Source organism: Antedon mediterranea, chromosome 4, assembly GCF_964355755.1.
Source record: "Antedon mediterranea chromosome 4, ecAntMedi1.1, whole genome shotgun sequence".
Taxonomy (NCBI): domain Eukaryota; kingdom Metazoa; phylum Echinodermata; class Crinoidea; order Comatulida; family Antedonidae; genus Antedon; species Antedon mediterranea.
In genome coordinates, this window is record NC_092673.1 from 8436674 (window position 1) to 8452859 (window position 16186).

A 16186-nucleotide genomic window follows, 5' to 3' on the forward strand; every position below is an offset into this window, starting at 1 on the left:
ATTATTTGTTAAACTAAATATGACAGGGTCAGTTTGGGGCACCAGGAATCGATGGAGAAACAGGGCCTCCGGGTGTAAGAGGTACGCATGGCAAGCAAGGACCACCAGGCCCACCCGGACAAAAGGGACCAACTGGTCCCCAAGGTTCTGAAGGCCAAAGTGGTCAACCTGGTGTAATTGGAGATCCCGTAAGTTTAAATAAATGTTTGCAATATTTAGGTCATACTCAAAATATAAATAAGCATATATATATATTTTTTATTTTCCATGTTTTAGACGACAATACATCTTTAATTCAAATTTAAGGACTCACAATTATCACACAAACACTAGTCTTACTTTCGATGGTCACTTACTGTAATCACCCCGCATTACAACTAGCATGAAGCTGAATAGTTAAAAAAGCATAGCACCGAATCATTCGATTGATTATAATATGTGGTTCTGATATTGATGTTTAACTGATACCAGACAGTTGAGTTATACTTTTGTGTCTATACTAAAATTATATATTTTTTATATACAATTGTCTATACTAAAAAAATGTTCATTTTATTTAATTTTTTATGTTAAACTTTTGATCTTTATAGGGAACTTTAGGTGAGAAAGGAACTATGGGGCAAAATGGAGAACCTGGCTCCCAGGTAAGATTTTATTCCGAAATATATCTTTACATTAACTGTCAAGTACATAATCAGCCGGAGTATATATGAAGTTATACTTCAATCTTGTTTAAGACATAAGAGCAATTGTAATATCGCCAATATCAGAAGAAATTACAAGATCTTGCAGTCCAAAATAATATATAAATATGAACAATAATATAATAATTACTGAGATAGGAAAACGCCAAAAAAGGTAATAAAAAGTAATCACAATAATGGACGCGATAGATCACCTGAAACCTGGTTTATGATTGGTCAACTTACTTTGGTAAGTTTTCGTTTTATGATATGGTGTTCTAAGTTGTAATGATCCTAAGGTTTAAATTAGATTGTGCAGTTCACCTTAAACTGTTTACATAAGCATACAGTACTGTATAATTATTCATTTCCACATTTATGTAGCATAGCTTAACTTGAGAACAAAATAGAAAGTAAGATGGGTCTTTTTGAAAAATGCCGAAGGGTTTGTCAAATTCATGTAACTAACGGTTGTTTTAAATTGGAAATACTTTATTTGTTACACTCGTAACATAATATAAACTATAAACAAATATGACCAAAATCAATCGGCTTTCGATACTCTAGTTTTGACCTTTAACATCAAATTCATTTATTATTAATACAATTGATTGTAAAGTTAGTTTAATTAAATGGGTTTAAATGTAATAGTATAACGTTATTCATCTTTAGTGTATTTTAAAATAAGGTATAATCGTGTTGTTCTACTATAATAGATAACGTTTAAGTTTAAAAATAAAGAGTATCTTTGAGGATATTTTTCTGTAAAGTAAAGAGAAAATTAGCTACTTCATATCATTTAAATAGGGTGAAGGTGGACGGAGTGGACCATTGGGCCAGAAGGGTCATCCTGGCCAAATTGGTATTCAAGGCAACGCAGGAAAAAAAGGGGAGAGAGGTTTACTTGGATTTAAGGTATATAGATTTATTTCATAGACATGAAAACTATTAGTATAAAAATATTATAAATTTATTTGACAAAATGTGTAAATTACACTAATTTTCTACAATATTCAATGCAACGATAGTTAATTTTAAAACATAGATTGTATATTTTAATGAGTTCAATTTAATGTGGGAACCACTAGAGAAGCTTTTAGGTTACAATCTCTTTAATGTTATAGGGTGATAAGGGTGATCCAGGTGTACCAGGAGCAAGGGGAATAACAGGGGTGACTGGTATTCATGGAGTTAAGGGCACGAATGGCGAAAGAGGTCCAACTGGTCTACAGGTACATTTTATTTGATGTTTATATTGCGAAGCGAAAAACCCCGCTAATAACAGGTTTAATACTACTAAACGATAACTTATGATAAGTTATGTTGGTAGCATTGCTTTAGTTACTCTATATATTTACTACTGATTTCTATATTGACGAAAGAAAAGAAACAAACCAAGTGTTCTCATCCTGCCATCCATTTGCTAATACAGTACTAAGGAGAATTTGAAGTTCCGAATTCCGATTTATCACATGAAGACACACTCTGTATGCTACAAAGTAGAAATTTCTATTTCAGTTTAAAGTTAAATTCAGTTCAATCTCGGCAATCATAACTCATATCCAGCATCGTTTATTATACGGAAAATAACTCATTAAACGTCAATGTTTTATTTGTACATAGCATCTGTCTATTTGAATAAACATTTCTGTGAATGTGACCATTGATTAAGTATATTGTAATAACAATCTTAACACATTTTCTCCCCAAAGGGTCCAAAAGGCCAATCGGGTCCACAAGGAGCAGTCGGATTGATTGGTGCTTCAGTAAGTATTTATGTGTTTACAAATGGCTTCATTGGTATCTTTTACGATAGTAAATAAATATCACTACATTCTGACATTATCGATATATTACGAGGCACAACCATTGAATAAAATATAGTACTTAACCAGCATTTTTAAAAGTTTACTAAAGTACTGCCAAACGTTTTTACTTTCAGGGTATACAAGGTCCAAAAGGCAAGAAAGGACAAAGGGGGTCTCATGGACCATTGGTAAATACTAGTTCAGTTTGTTTAACCAATAATGTTTATAATATTAAAATCATGTTGTCACACATTAGCCTAATACATTATCTAACAAGCGAATGTAGCAAAAATACGTTAAATAACATATTTACGTAATTGGTAATTTTTTTGTTTTGAAACGATATGTTTTAGGGTAAAGTAGGCGATCCTGGTCCACGTGGAAGAGAAGGTTATGAAGGTTCACAAGTAAGCGATAAAATGACATTAGTCTGTTAAACATATTAGTTAGTTAAACATAGTTATACTCACGGGACAAAAGCAATTATCTGGGTAGTGCTATATTATATATCATTGTCTTATTTAAATATAATTGTGAAATAAAATAATGTGTGTTGGTTCAATGGTTATTTCCAAGTATGTACCCAATTAAACATTTATAAATATAATAAAATCACTTATTATCTGCAAATGAACAGATTAAAAAATAACAAAGTAGGCCTATTACAAACCATGAAATAAACAATGAATTCATTGAGCAGTTCAAACCTCATTTAAATGTTTTAAAAGTCACCAACTCTCGGCAACACTTTAAATGTGTGTTGCGTATGGAAACAATACAGTTTTAACAATGTAATATACATATAATACTAATTTCCATACTTTTGCATACATAAATTCGTTCCCAACAAAACCTTGTCTGGTTGGTATTTATGTACGCATGTACGCGTATTCTAAATAACTTAAAATGTGTGACAGGATATTTCATAAATCCATCACATTATTTTCTTTCCACAAACTTTTAACTTTCATATTTTTCCATATTCCACTGTAGTGTTTATTGTAAATTAATAATTAAGATACATTTTATGTTGATAAAAGGGCTCGAAAGGAGAGGAAGGTGAAAAGGGAGATCACGGAAATGTGGGACAACAAGTAGGTACACTGATTTACACAATTTCTGATACAACAAAGGTATACTTACAGACTACTATGTTATACTGTACTGCCGTATTTTGTAGACACTGTATCACTTAACGGTTCAACTTACTTCAAATATCGTTTTGGTACAATTGCTGATGAAATGAAATAGTGTAAAGAATAAATATTATATTTCATCATTTACAGGGACTTTCTGGATTACCTGGCTCAACAGGACAGCCCGGAGAGCCAGGACCTATGGTAAGTAATCGTGGTAGGCATATATATCAGAAAACTATTCGCTATCGACAATCCTTGAGAGTGTGCCCACTAGGTTAATTTAATGTCAGATAATAATAAAGTATTGTGTAATGGTATTGTGTTTGTGCATTGCATTGCTTCTTACAATAATACTGGTGTGCATTGTTTTGTTTTTTATTTATAGGGGCACATTGGGAAAAGGGGAATTCCTGGTCTGCCTGGAGAGGACGGGTCTTCTGGTGAAGATGGCGAACCTGGCTTACCGGGTGATCAAGGGCAGGATGGACGAAAGGTAATTGATGCGTAATATAATAAGACGAAGGAAACAGATTAGATGGAAGCTTATTAGTTCAGATTTCTGATGAATTATGCCATTGTAAATTTAGAAGATTAAGATCGTATTTAAAAAAAAACAAAAAAATTTCAACTTATTTTTACAGAGAATGTGGTATATTTGTGTTGATTTTGTTGCATGTTCATTCACAAACTATACATTATACGTTTTAGGGAGGAAATGGACCACGTGGTTTGGCAGGACCCCAAGGACCATCTGGAATACCAGTGAGTATGCTGTAATAACGATACCTTGAATTAACTTCGAATCGCCACAGTCCATCTTCTTTCGATAGAGTGTGGCAGGATTAAGGGGGCTTTTTGGCCCATTATAAACCCATGTGTTTGTTTATCTCTTTCTTGAAGAGTGATATAACAATATTAGATATCGTACACAAAAGTAGACATTTTATTTTACATTTATGGATCAAATTAAAGGCAACACTAATCTGTGTATGTACGGGTATCGAAAAAAGATCCCTTTTGTTAGATTACTATGATTTCCAATGTTCAAAATCCTTATTTTACTTTGTAGGCCTATATAAATTTGAAAACAATTAACAAACCTATCTGTAAATGTATACTTATTTACTGTTATTTAAAATAAGTGATAATATGTAATATTTTTTATACTTTAGGGACAAAACGGTAAACTAGGAAGTCCAGGACTGAGAGGAGAAAATGGACTAAAAGTAAGTAATTTTGTACGTAGAAACTGAAGTTACAGTTTGTAGTCTACATGATAATGACTGATATAGTAACTAAGTAATTAATTTTAGTAGCATAATAATATATAAAGCTCAAAGAAATTATCGATAGTGAGCCAATAGAGAGCTTTCGATTTGCGACGACTGAGGATCGACGATAGTTCAGTCGATGTGTCGTAAACATCAAACCTGTGTCGAGGTGAGGAACGAGTACAGGCGTCCCAATATTCCCGCCTGCACACAATAAACTAATATAACGTAGTTTGGTCGTCGAAGTCGAAAAATTGAAAGATTCATAATGACTGATTGTATGCAAATTTCGTTTTTTGTTTAGGGAGAACCAGGTGAAATGGGAATTTATGGGTTTCACGGATTACCTGGAAGACAGGTAAGTCATTAGTATAACTTAATGAATATATATGAGTAGAATAGGAAGTATAGGTAAATATGTTGGTCACAGAGAGAGCAATATATATTTTTATTTTGATCGTAAATTATTATCGACGTCGAGCAACATAATAATGGAGAAAATAATGATAACCAATGGTGTGTAATAATGCTGTGTTATAAAACATTCATTGACTTACCAATTTAATCTGTTATTTATGAAGGGTCCTGCTGGTTCGATGGGTATTGCAGGAGTTCAAGGTATCCGTGGACATCCGGTAAGTAGACCAAATATATCATTTTAAAATAAATTGCCAAAATAGTAAAAACAAGTTTAAGATGAGAATTTTTTAATCGTATGCTGCACTTATTATTCTCGAAATCTAAGCAATTAAGAGGAGCTCGCCCAAAAAATGATAAAATTGCTCACAAAGTAAGTTTTTAAGGTAATATTTTAAATTTACTGTATATCTGTCTATTTATGTCAATTAGTCTGCATTCATCTGTATGATGGATAAAACTAATTCATGGCTGTTTAAAGCACTTTGGTTGATCCTATCATCAATCAAGGGCTTCTCCCGCCTGGTGTCCACCTTAACAAGACAGTCAATGAATGAACGTATGAATGTACCGTTTGTTACACTATAGACTGTAAAACAACTTTACGAATTAATTCACAGGGAGAACCAGGAACCATGGGGCCGATGGGATTTCCTGGTATACCAGGACCCCCAGGTCATCCAGGACCACAAGGAAGGAAAGGCTACAAAGGCAGTCAAGGACGAATGGTAAAGACCTCACAGTAATTTTCCGAACCGGAGTAATCAATTCCGTAAAATGATTGATTGATTAATGATTGTTTGTTTAACAATTTATTTCAGGGCGCCAAAGGAAGGAGAGGGTTCCAAGGATTACCTGGAATGCCCGGTCCCATGGTAAGAACAAAGTATTTATAGCTTGGTGTTTTGTTTCTTGGTTTTAAAGCCAAAAGCAGTACTCGAAGTCAATAGAGGAAAGCAGTCATGCACTGAATTGGGTACAAATCATAATAAACCGTCGAGTGCGCTAATTTATCTATGTCTATCATGGAGTGTTCTTAATGATTTGACTTGCATCACAAAAACTATTTTTCTTATTTTACTCAACAATTCAATTGACATATTATATGAGTGTTTAGAATTAAATACTAGTTTGTAAAGAAAATGTTATTTTCAATTAACAGGGCATAAAGGGCGAGAGAGGAAGACGGGGTCCTTATGGCCACGTTGGATTACGTGGAGAAGAGGTACGTTTGATTAGTTAGGCCATCATCTTACTTTATTAATCTCTCAGTTAATCGATCATTATATTAGTCCCTGTACTGCTGATTACATTATTAAAAATATGAAATTCTTCGTTGTTTGATTACCAAAATAAATCCTACAATGTGTGTAATGCTTTATTTATTTACAGGGTCCTCCAGGTGAAGCAGGGGTAGAGGGTCACCCTGGTATTCCAGGACCAGTTGGAATAAGAGGACCCAAGGCAAGTTTTTTTCAAATCATATTTTTTGCACCAATTTTTCAAGCTAACACACCATAAAAAGCTGCGTGTAATATATTTAGTTTTATAAACTAAAACTTTATGTATAGTTTCATTTCAAATACCGTATCTGTAATAACTTAATTGTTTCAGGTAACGTTGATGATTCGAAGTAATAACATAATACCGTAGTAGTTAAACTTAAACTAATAATATAAATTGAAAAAAGTTTGATAGAGAGATTAAAATGAATGCAATTAAACTTCTTTATCTTGCTTTCATTTATTTGAATTAAACATTGCACTTTTTTCATTATAGGGACCACGTGGAGATAGGGTGAGTATTGTTTAATGGTAAATTGATAACAATATTCTACTGGATTTGTAGCGGGTAGAGAAGAAAGAGGAAACGAAATAAAACTAGCTGTATCAACCGACCCCGAAATGTTTACCCTAATAATAAAACATATCGTTATTCCTTTGATTTTAGAAAGGTGTATAGTTATTTTACCGTTTTATCAACTATAGTAATTGAAAATTGTTATAATTGCAGACAAAATTTGTGGGGTTTTAACCATTTAAAGAACGACATATTCAAATTAGTTTATTTAAATTTGTTTGCAATAAAGCGTTTCCACGATAAATAAAAATACAATGCAAATGTTTTCATGTTATATTATTTACGTCATGACCGGTTGTTTAATTGCGTTTTTGTCTTTTACAGGCTGAACATGGATTTCCAGTAAGTATATGCCCACATTATTTGTAAATAAATGGATACCAAATGATTAGGTTATGAGGTGCACTATGTACACGTGCAACCTCACGCCGAGGTAAAAATAGTTGCACCACTTGAATACAAAACTTTTTGAAACATGTTTAAAAAAGGTTTTAGGACAAGGGACCGAAAAATCTGCCCTAGATCATGTCGAACCAGTAAAAACTTCTCTTCGAAACTTGATACTGTAGTAGATATTTCAAATTGAGGAAGACTATACAATTTCCTGTTTTACTATTAAAATATGAAATATACCAGTTCTTAACTAACAATAAAAACCACTACTTCTCATAATCTGATTTCATTTTTATTTCTATGTTTTAGGGAGAGAGGGGACCAATGGTAAGATTATTTTATTTTAAAACTAATATTCTTTGTTAAATAATTTCATTTGTATATGTATTTTTATATGTGGATAAAAACTTCAAATAAACTCACTAGTAGTAGAGTAAAGAGTAAACACCCATCCAATGCTCGGAATAGTCTACTTGATACAGACATCCGTTTTATAGTCTTCCATTCTACATGTATGGAAATGTATTACGTTTTATTGAATCAGTTGTATAATGTAATATAATGTTTATTTGATTTATTTGCAGGGAGCACCAGGTTTACCGGTACGTTTGTAATATCATTTGTTAAATTCATTTTCTTGTCGGATCATTATTTTACCCGAATACTTCCCAGTATCCTAGGAATAGTTAGTAATACAGCGTCACATTTGTATCACATTTGTTGCCTCCATCATATAGGTTATGGGCTAGGCTATGGTCTATGATAGGAAGAGTGTAAATGCACTCGCACTTCTCTATGTGATACTTGCGAAATCTTGTATTTTTCTTAATATTGATGAATTCTATGTACAGTAGTAGAATTAGGCGATTTTTTATAATTACAGTCCATCATATTATAGAAATTGTTTGTCTGGAAATGACATGTACTGTCTATATTAGCTTTCCAATCAAACAGTTTTTTGTATTTTGTATTCAAATAACTTTATTATACCTGTCTTTTCTTGTTTAATTACAGGCAACAGCAACTTATCTTAGTGATGCTGCTGCAATAGCTCAGATATTTGATCATCTTTTTACAATTCCAAACAGAAATGGACCCGGTGTAAGTTGTTTTAATTATAATTATTATATTATTAGGTGATCATTTAGAATAAAATGATCACCTATTGTTATTGTATGAAATCTTTATTATTATTTTTTTTTCTTTTTATTGTTTCTGTACACTATTTTGTGTAACAATTATCTCAAAAAGTTTAATGTCAATGATTACCAAAATTTCAGAATATCTTTCAAATAATATAACTTAATCCTAATGAGCTTTCCAGCGTGATCACTCATCCGTGACGTCATTTATACGCCATTTTGTGAAATCACATTATCAATCATATCTCCATAATTCATTATGACATATTAATGAAATTCACTACAGGTAAACTTCAGGTCAAGGGTAAAAATATTAGCAAATAAAAAGTTGCGCGTTTCAAGGTCATGCACGTGAAATCGCGCAAAATTAGGTTTTGATCAATTTAGAGCATGAATTAGGCCATTTGCGCGTTTCAAAAAATTACTGCGCAAAAATGCGTTTTTGTGCGTACGATTCTTAAAATGCGTAAAAAATTAAATTTGATGTATAAATCACATTCTACTCACAATCCTTAGTACATTCACCAATTTTGAATCCATTCCGACTTAAAATAACACTATACGAGCACGTTAAAAATGACAAAATGCGCACACTAATTGTACAAAAGTGCTAAAAATGGTAAAAAATAAGGACTTTTTAAAATGAATATAACTCTTCAGAATGGCAGATGACCCCCAATTTTTTTAACTTGTTATGGAAGCCAATAAGTTGTAGATACAAATGTATATACATATTAGACGTACAAAATGATATGACGTCATCAAATGGCCACTTGAATTTAAAAATTAGGAATTTTTATCTTTTTGTGTGGGTTATCACATTCAATAGAGCGCATCTCCGTTATTTGAGCCCAATTTTCGCACAACTTTTAGTATGTGCTTGCTCAATTAATTATTCTTCTAATGAGTTGTCAACATTTTTATTTTGATGACGTCATTACGCGTAAAAACTTGAATAACCTAGGTCGTGTAATTTCAGCTACACCATACATTTGAATATCTTATAGCTCTTCAGAATTAAAGGTGACCTTGAAGATTATAACATCTTATGAAAGCTGATGAAATGTAGATATGAATTCATATTAAAATTAAGCCTATCGGATGTTGTGATGTTATCATATGGCCAGTTGAAGTTAAAAAGTAGTTTTTAAATTTCTTTAGTCAAAGTTATACAAATTTCAAAGACCGCGCATTGCGCTTCTACGTGTCAAATTTTCTTCCAATCCTTATATTTATTTGCTCAATTCATTATCTTTTGAAATTGTCATCTTCGAGTTTATTTTGAAAATTCCATCATACCAAAAAATTAGAACACGATATGAGTCCCGTAATTTCACCTATGCTACACTGTATATAGATATACAGTATATACTGTACATATTGTATGACACATAATAGGTAAACTCAGCACTATAAGTGTATATGCATCATGTCATAGGATGGCGTACATCAACTTTTAACGATCGTATGTTAACGTACATGCATGTTTAAAAAATGTTAATTTTATTAAAATGATAAAAATGATCACCTATAATTCGTCAAAGTGACGAATTAAATTCTAGTTATAACTTTGTCTTTGTATTAATATAAAGCAAAACTCCACATTCCAAAACAATCTTAATAACTTCCACCCCTTCTTTTTTTTTCATTTTCATATATTCGTTTATATAAATTATAATGTTTATATTTAAATATGGTTATTTATGTAACCCGGGATGATAGATTGATAGTGCCTTAACGCTGACCTATTTTGGAAGATTATTGACCTATTTTGAAATTAAAGACTCGCGTAGTTTGAATTTGTTTGGTGCCTCCAAGTTCGGCTTATTTTGGAATGATGTTCACCAACTCTAATATATGAAGGGTCACAGGGTTAATTCGATTCAGGATTTTGTTCATGTCTTTACATTTTGTACTTGTTTGCCGCCTATCGTCTCTTAATCTTATTAACGTTGCAAACTCCTACTAAATAAAGTGATGACACTAAATTTATATCCATTAGTTTTATAAAAGTCATACGGTGATAATTTTAAAATAATACAGACAAATAAATGTTTTTGTGTATAAAGAGGATATTTATAACTTTTGTTTCTCTTATTCATGTCATTTTCTTTAGGATACAGATGTTTTCTATATGTTACGATATGTAGCCAAGTACATAGAGGGTGTTCGTTATCCACTTGGTACACGCGATATTCCAGCGAGAAGCTGCAAAGATATTTTAGACTGCCATGACTATCTAAAAAATGGCAAGTATTATAATGAACTCAAATTTTATTTGATATAAATGTCACTGCATCCCTGAATAGTGTGCCGAGGTCTCAATCCTCCGAAAAAAAATACCTAATATAATTATATAATTGTGATCGCAGTTCTAATACGATGACGGTGGTATAAGGGGGAGCTTTCTTTTTGCGACGACCGACGACCAACCTAGTCAATCGATTTGTCGATTTAAGTACAATTTTATGAACAGTATTTAATTTTATTTAACATTCAAAAGTCTTAATTTGTCTAACTCTTTTTTCCCAACACATAGGTTATATATCCTTCATTTAAAATATAACGAACCATGTTATTTTCCATTACTTTTTTTTGTGATGGCAAAATACCATGATGAACATGCGTAATCAAAATTATGTTGAATAAAAGCAGAACATAGGAGTTTTCTGCCGTTTTCATTAAGAAATGATGCCTGTCTATATAACAACTTTTGTCTGGTACCATTTTTGTACAACTATATTAGCAACATTTTCACTTGTTAACGACTGGTCAAGTGATAGATCCAGGTAATTTAAACAAGCCAATTCATTAATTAAAACTCCATACAATTGACCGAAAACTCATTCACTTGCTTTACTTTGTGATTAGTTCCAAACAGAATAGCTTCGTTTAGAGGTGAGAAGCAAGGACACACGGGCCAACATTCCCGCATGTGCACAATAAACTAACATGGCGTAGCTTGGTTGTCGGTCGTTGCAAATCGAGAATTCCCTACTGGTGGTTGTGGTAGACTTATGATAATAACAATGACAAATTCGTTTATTTTCTTTGTACAATAACAAAATACTGATTTAAACAAAGAAAAGGGGAAAATTATAGAAGCAAATGCTTATAAAAGAAAGAACCCATTTAAATACAAATTTAATTAAATAGATGAAAATCAGCTCTTAAATAATAATTGCAAAAAGGTTTTCCAACAAAATGCCACACTAATACTATGCAAATAAATTCAACATTTTTATTCTATTATTTTTCACTTGACTTAACGACCTACGCATATATTGTATATTTTGTTTTTCGCCTGGACTTGGTATCTGCCAAAGCTGTGTGTCGATGAACTGTGTTTAAAGGATGTGTGTCCCCGCGTGCACACAATGATTTCGAAGTTCCTATGTTATACAGAAGCTTATCGCAAATTAAAAGTTGATGGTGGTGGTAGGAGACGTTTTAAAATTATTTAGCTTGATATTTTTTGTAGGACGTTACTGGATCGATCCTAACCTTGGTTGTCCTACTGATGCAGTGGAAGTGTATTGTAATTTTACAAATAATGGTGAATCGTGTCTTATTCCAAGTGATCCGAGTAGGGTGAGTGATTATTATTATTATTATTATTACACCTTGGAGGCTTACTAAGAATAGTTATATCCAGTCTTCAATTTGAAAACTGGTCTTTATCTAGAAAAACTGTAACAAAACCATTTTGATAAATATACTATTGACATTTTACGTAATTTTATTCAATCATCGTAAAGTTAACTGTTTTTCTAAACACTGTATTTATTCAAATATACGGCCCGGGCGCATTATTGTTTTTGCTCCGTTACGGCAGAAATAATGAATAATTCATGACCCTCATTATTTTCAATGATAAAGAATTAATGACAAGATAGCTGATATACTTTCTAAATATAACATAACTCACTCAACTATTAAAAAAACATGGATGATTTTAATGGGCATTGAAGCCAAGATGCAAGACCCTTAGTCTGAAGCCTATACTTTCTCGACCAACTGTTTGGCATGGCAAAACCTGTTGACACAAGGCACTGGGTCTCTGTCCATGTTAATATATAGAGACCCCTATAATATCATAATGTGGGTCATGAATTATTCATAATTTCTGCCTTAACCACATAGGAGAAATAATAACTTAATATCAATCAATCAATCAATCAAAGTAACATTTATTTCTCTTCTTGTCTTTCATAGAAAATAAAAATTAACAGTAAATATGATTAAAATAAGAGGGGCAACATTCATAAAAAGCGAAGCTTGTAAAAGGCAGCCCATAGTAATAATAAGGGGGAGTTTATTCGATGGATGCATTTATTTGAAGAAAGCGTTTATTTTTGGGTATATGTAACATTTATAATCGAATAAATACCCCCTAGATATGAAAACATACAATTCAATTAATATCAAGAAGTGATAAAATACAGTCAAAAGTGTATCAAAATGATCATGTCAATCAATGAATTCTACTGCAAATAGAAATGTGTACTAATAATGGTTCCAGGGAGGTTATTTGAGTGATGAGGGAGTTTATTCAAAATGATGTTCTATTGAGGTGGTTGCCTTGATATATATGTACTGATGATATAATTATCTTTAAACTATTTTAAGGATTGTGCAATTTGACCAAAACAAATTTATTATCAAATAAGTAAAGCCATGCTGAAATGTGTTTGTTTTTTATTTACTTATGGTGACTTCTTTAGTACATCTATGGAATAACACGACCACAGCTGAATTTTCTACATTTGTTGACATCGGAAGGAAGTCAATTAGTTACAATTCACTGTAGAAACATGTCTGTCTGGGAAAGTTCAGACGGCAGATATGTAAACGCTATTAAGTTCAAAGGATGGAACGGAAGTATATACCGCCATGATGGCCAGTTTAAACCAACAGTTATACATGATCAATGTAAAGTACGTATATTTTTATTTAATTGAATACAAAATTATTAGTTACGAGACCGAACCTTATATAGTTATCTTAGTTGGCGCATTTCTGTAACAAATGTCCAACTTTTGACTTTTTTAGCTGCAGCAGTAATGATTTGCTGTAAGTCAATAATTTGGCTGAATGGTGACGTCAGTTTATGGAACCCATCGACCTCATTAATTAGTGTTTAGTGAGATATATTGACTGTCAGCTATCTATTCATAGAAAATAATTATGTTGCATTATTCATGATTTCTGCCTTAAATTAATGATAAACAGAAAACAACAAAACAATTAATTTGGGTTTGACGGTGGTCTGTGACTTCAGGCTAATGATCTGATGATTGTGGTTTTGATCACATCCAAAAATAACTTTATGTCATTAAATTCAAACTTTTTATTATTATTATTATTATTGATAAAGCATCAAGATACGAGGTGGCGGACAACGAAATTCCTTTTTCAGAGTCAAGATCCAAACATGTTACCAATAATTGATGTCATCACCATTCCATCAGTTCATGAGAGTAATCAGGTAGCAGGGTTCAAAGTTGAACTGGGCAATGCTTGTTTCAACTAAAATCTTTCATTCTCTGAACCAAATCATTAAAAAAAAAGTTATTGTGTCTTCCTATGGCAACAGAAGACCTCGCTTTGGACGCAAATAAAATTAAAGATTTTCTCGTTCAAATTCACTGTGTGAAGTACGACATTCAAATGAAAATAATGCGATTACAGTGAACTCTCCCAATACCGGGGTCTCTGAAAACCTAAAACTCTCTTAACCAGGTCCTCAATTTGTTTACCCAATAGAAAAACATTCAAAATTATCAAACCAGAAAACCAGACATATCAGGCCAACCCAAAAGTATCCTGTATTGTGAAAGTTGTACTATAATTATGTAAACCACCATGAACCCTTTTTAATTAACGTCTTTACAAAAAAAAGAAGTTTATGTTATGTATTTAGATTAAAACATACGCACGTTGTCAATTATGAAATGAAAAACACAATATATGTATGATGAACCACGTTTCTTGTGTTGTTATTTAGTTATATTCCAAAAGTGTAAACATTAACAAAATGTACATACAACAAATTTGATGTTGTTTTAAAATTATGTTTAATATACCAAATAAATTGCAAAATTCGTTTTAAAACCTACCTGGCAAATTTGTATTTGTTTAAGTATTACAAAGTAATTGTTTAGCACTTGCAGCTGACTTTATAATTTACGGTACTTTTACTGTTGCCTTTTTAAAATTACAGCTTTAGGTCTACTTTAAAATAAATTTTAAAAATTAATAAATTAATTATTGCTATATTATGAGTAAATAAAAGGAAATATATATAATTTTGTAAAACGAAAAAAATGTTTGAAAAACCATCTAAATTCTATAAATGTATTGAAACATGTTTGGTCAATATTTCTTATTGTTTATTATTACTCATTATTTTAATTGTATTATAAGTATATTTATTAGTAACCATACTGTTATTGTCGATATGGCCATTTTGTTATTAGTAATATTAATATTAACTAATCCAATAATTACCGTTATTGTTTATTATTTTCGTTAATAATATTATCTTACATTTACATTTTTTAAATAAAATATTATTCTGTAATTATCATTATCATTGTCATCATCACCATAAACATAATTATTATTACTATTATTTGATTATGTTTATTATAATTAATAATAATAGAAATTGTATTTTTTTTAATAATATTGTTTTTAGACCTTATCTTTCAACCTACAAACAAGTTGTATTCGATATGGTTTAGTAACTTACACGATTATGTCAGCTATGCGAGGTATAAGTATTTGAAGATATTCAGTCGTTAAGTATACTACGCGTTTACATTGGTGCTATTCTAATACGCCTTTATGTTCGTTTACATTGGTATTACTGTACTATGTATTAATTCTCGTTTACATTGGTGCTATTCTTGTACGCCTTTATGCTCGTTTACATTGGTGCTATTCTATTATGTATTAATTCTCGTTTACATTGGTGCTATTCTTGTACGCCTTTATGCTCGTTTACATTGGTGCTATTCTATTATGTATTAATTCTCGTTTACATTGGTGCTATTCTTGTACGCCTTTATGCTCGTTTACATTGGTGCTATTCTATTATGTATTAATTCTCGTTTACATTGGTGCTATTCTTGTACGCCTTTATGCTCATTTACATTGGTGCTATTCTATTATGTATTAATTCTCGTTTACATTGGTGCTATTCTTGTACGCCTTTATGCTCGTTTACATTGGTGCTATTCTACTATGTATTAATTCTCGTTTACATTGGTGCTATTCTTGTACGCCTTTATGCTCGTTCACATTATTATTACTATGTATTAATTGTCGGTTACATTGATGCTATTCTTATTCTCGTTTACATTGGTATTATTATGTATTAATTCTCGTTTACATTGGTGCTATTCTAGTACGCCTTTATGCTCGTTTACATTGGTATTACTATGTACTAATTGTCGTTTACATTGGTGC

General features: G+C 31.6%; 1 protein-coding gene across 2 annotated transcripts in view; it reads left to right on the top strand.

The window, feature by feature from the left end:
• The window catches only part of LOC140046539 (uncharacterized), a 54042-nt gene extending 38567 nt beyond the window's left edge, over positions 1 to 15475 (top strand). The window contains exons 31-57 of one of the 2 annotated variants that reach the window (XM_072091224.1): positions 27 to 188; positions 591 to 644; positions 1491 to 1598; positions 1808 to 1915; positions 2396 to 2449; positions 2626 to 2679; positions 2845 to 2898; positions 3532 to 3624; positions 3778 to 3831; positions 4016 to 4123; positions 4339 to 4392; positions 4803 to 4856; positions 5206 to 5259; positions 5483 to 5536; positions 5939 to 6046; positions 6140 to 6193; positions 6481 to 6543; positions 6711 to 6782; positions 7098 to 7115; positions 7503 to 7520; positions 7881 to 7898; positions 8156 to 8173; positions 8586 to 8672; positions 10830 to 10962; positions 12195 to 12304; positions 13438 to 13650; positions 14091 to 15475. In XM_072091224.1, the coding sequence (XP_071947325.1) occupies positions 27 to 188; positions 591 to 644; positions 1491 to 1598; positions 1808 to 1915; positions 2396 to 2449; positions 2626 to 2679; positions 2845 to 2898; positions 3532 to 3624; positions 3778 to 3831; positions 4016 to 4123; positions 4339 to 4392; positions 4803 to 4856; positions 5206 to 5259; positions 5483 to 5536; positions 5939 to 6046; positions 6140 to 6193; positions 6481 to 6543; positions 6711 to 6782; positions 7098 to 7115; positions 7503 to 7520; positions 7881 to 7898; positions 8156 to 8173; positions 8586 to 8672; positions 10830 to 10962; positions 12195 to 12304; positions 13438 to 13650; positions 14091 to 14246 (2133 nt within the window). In that variant the 3' untranslated portion in view covers positions 14247 to 15475. The remainder of the gene's footprint in view (positions 1 to 26; positions 189 to 590; positions 645 to 1490; positions 1599 to 1807; positions 1916 to 2395; positions 2450 to 2625; positions 2680 to 2844; positions 2899 to 3531; positions 3625 to 3777; positions 3832 to 4015; positions 4124 to 4338; positions 4393 to 4802; positions 4857 to 5205; positions 5260 to 5482; positions 5537 to 5938; positions 6047 to 6139; positions 6194 to 6480; positions 6544 to 6710; positions 6783 to 7097; positions 7116 to 7502; positions 7521 to 7880; positions 7899 to 8155; positions 8174 to 8585; positions 8673 to 10829; positions 10963 to 12194; positions 12305 to 13437; positions 13651 to 14090) is intronic. The other variant, XM_072091225.1, reaches the window with a different exon arrangement.
• Positions 15476 to 16186: the final 711 nt, after the last annotated feature.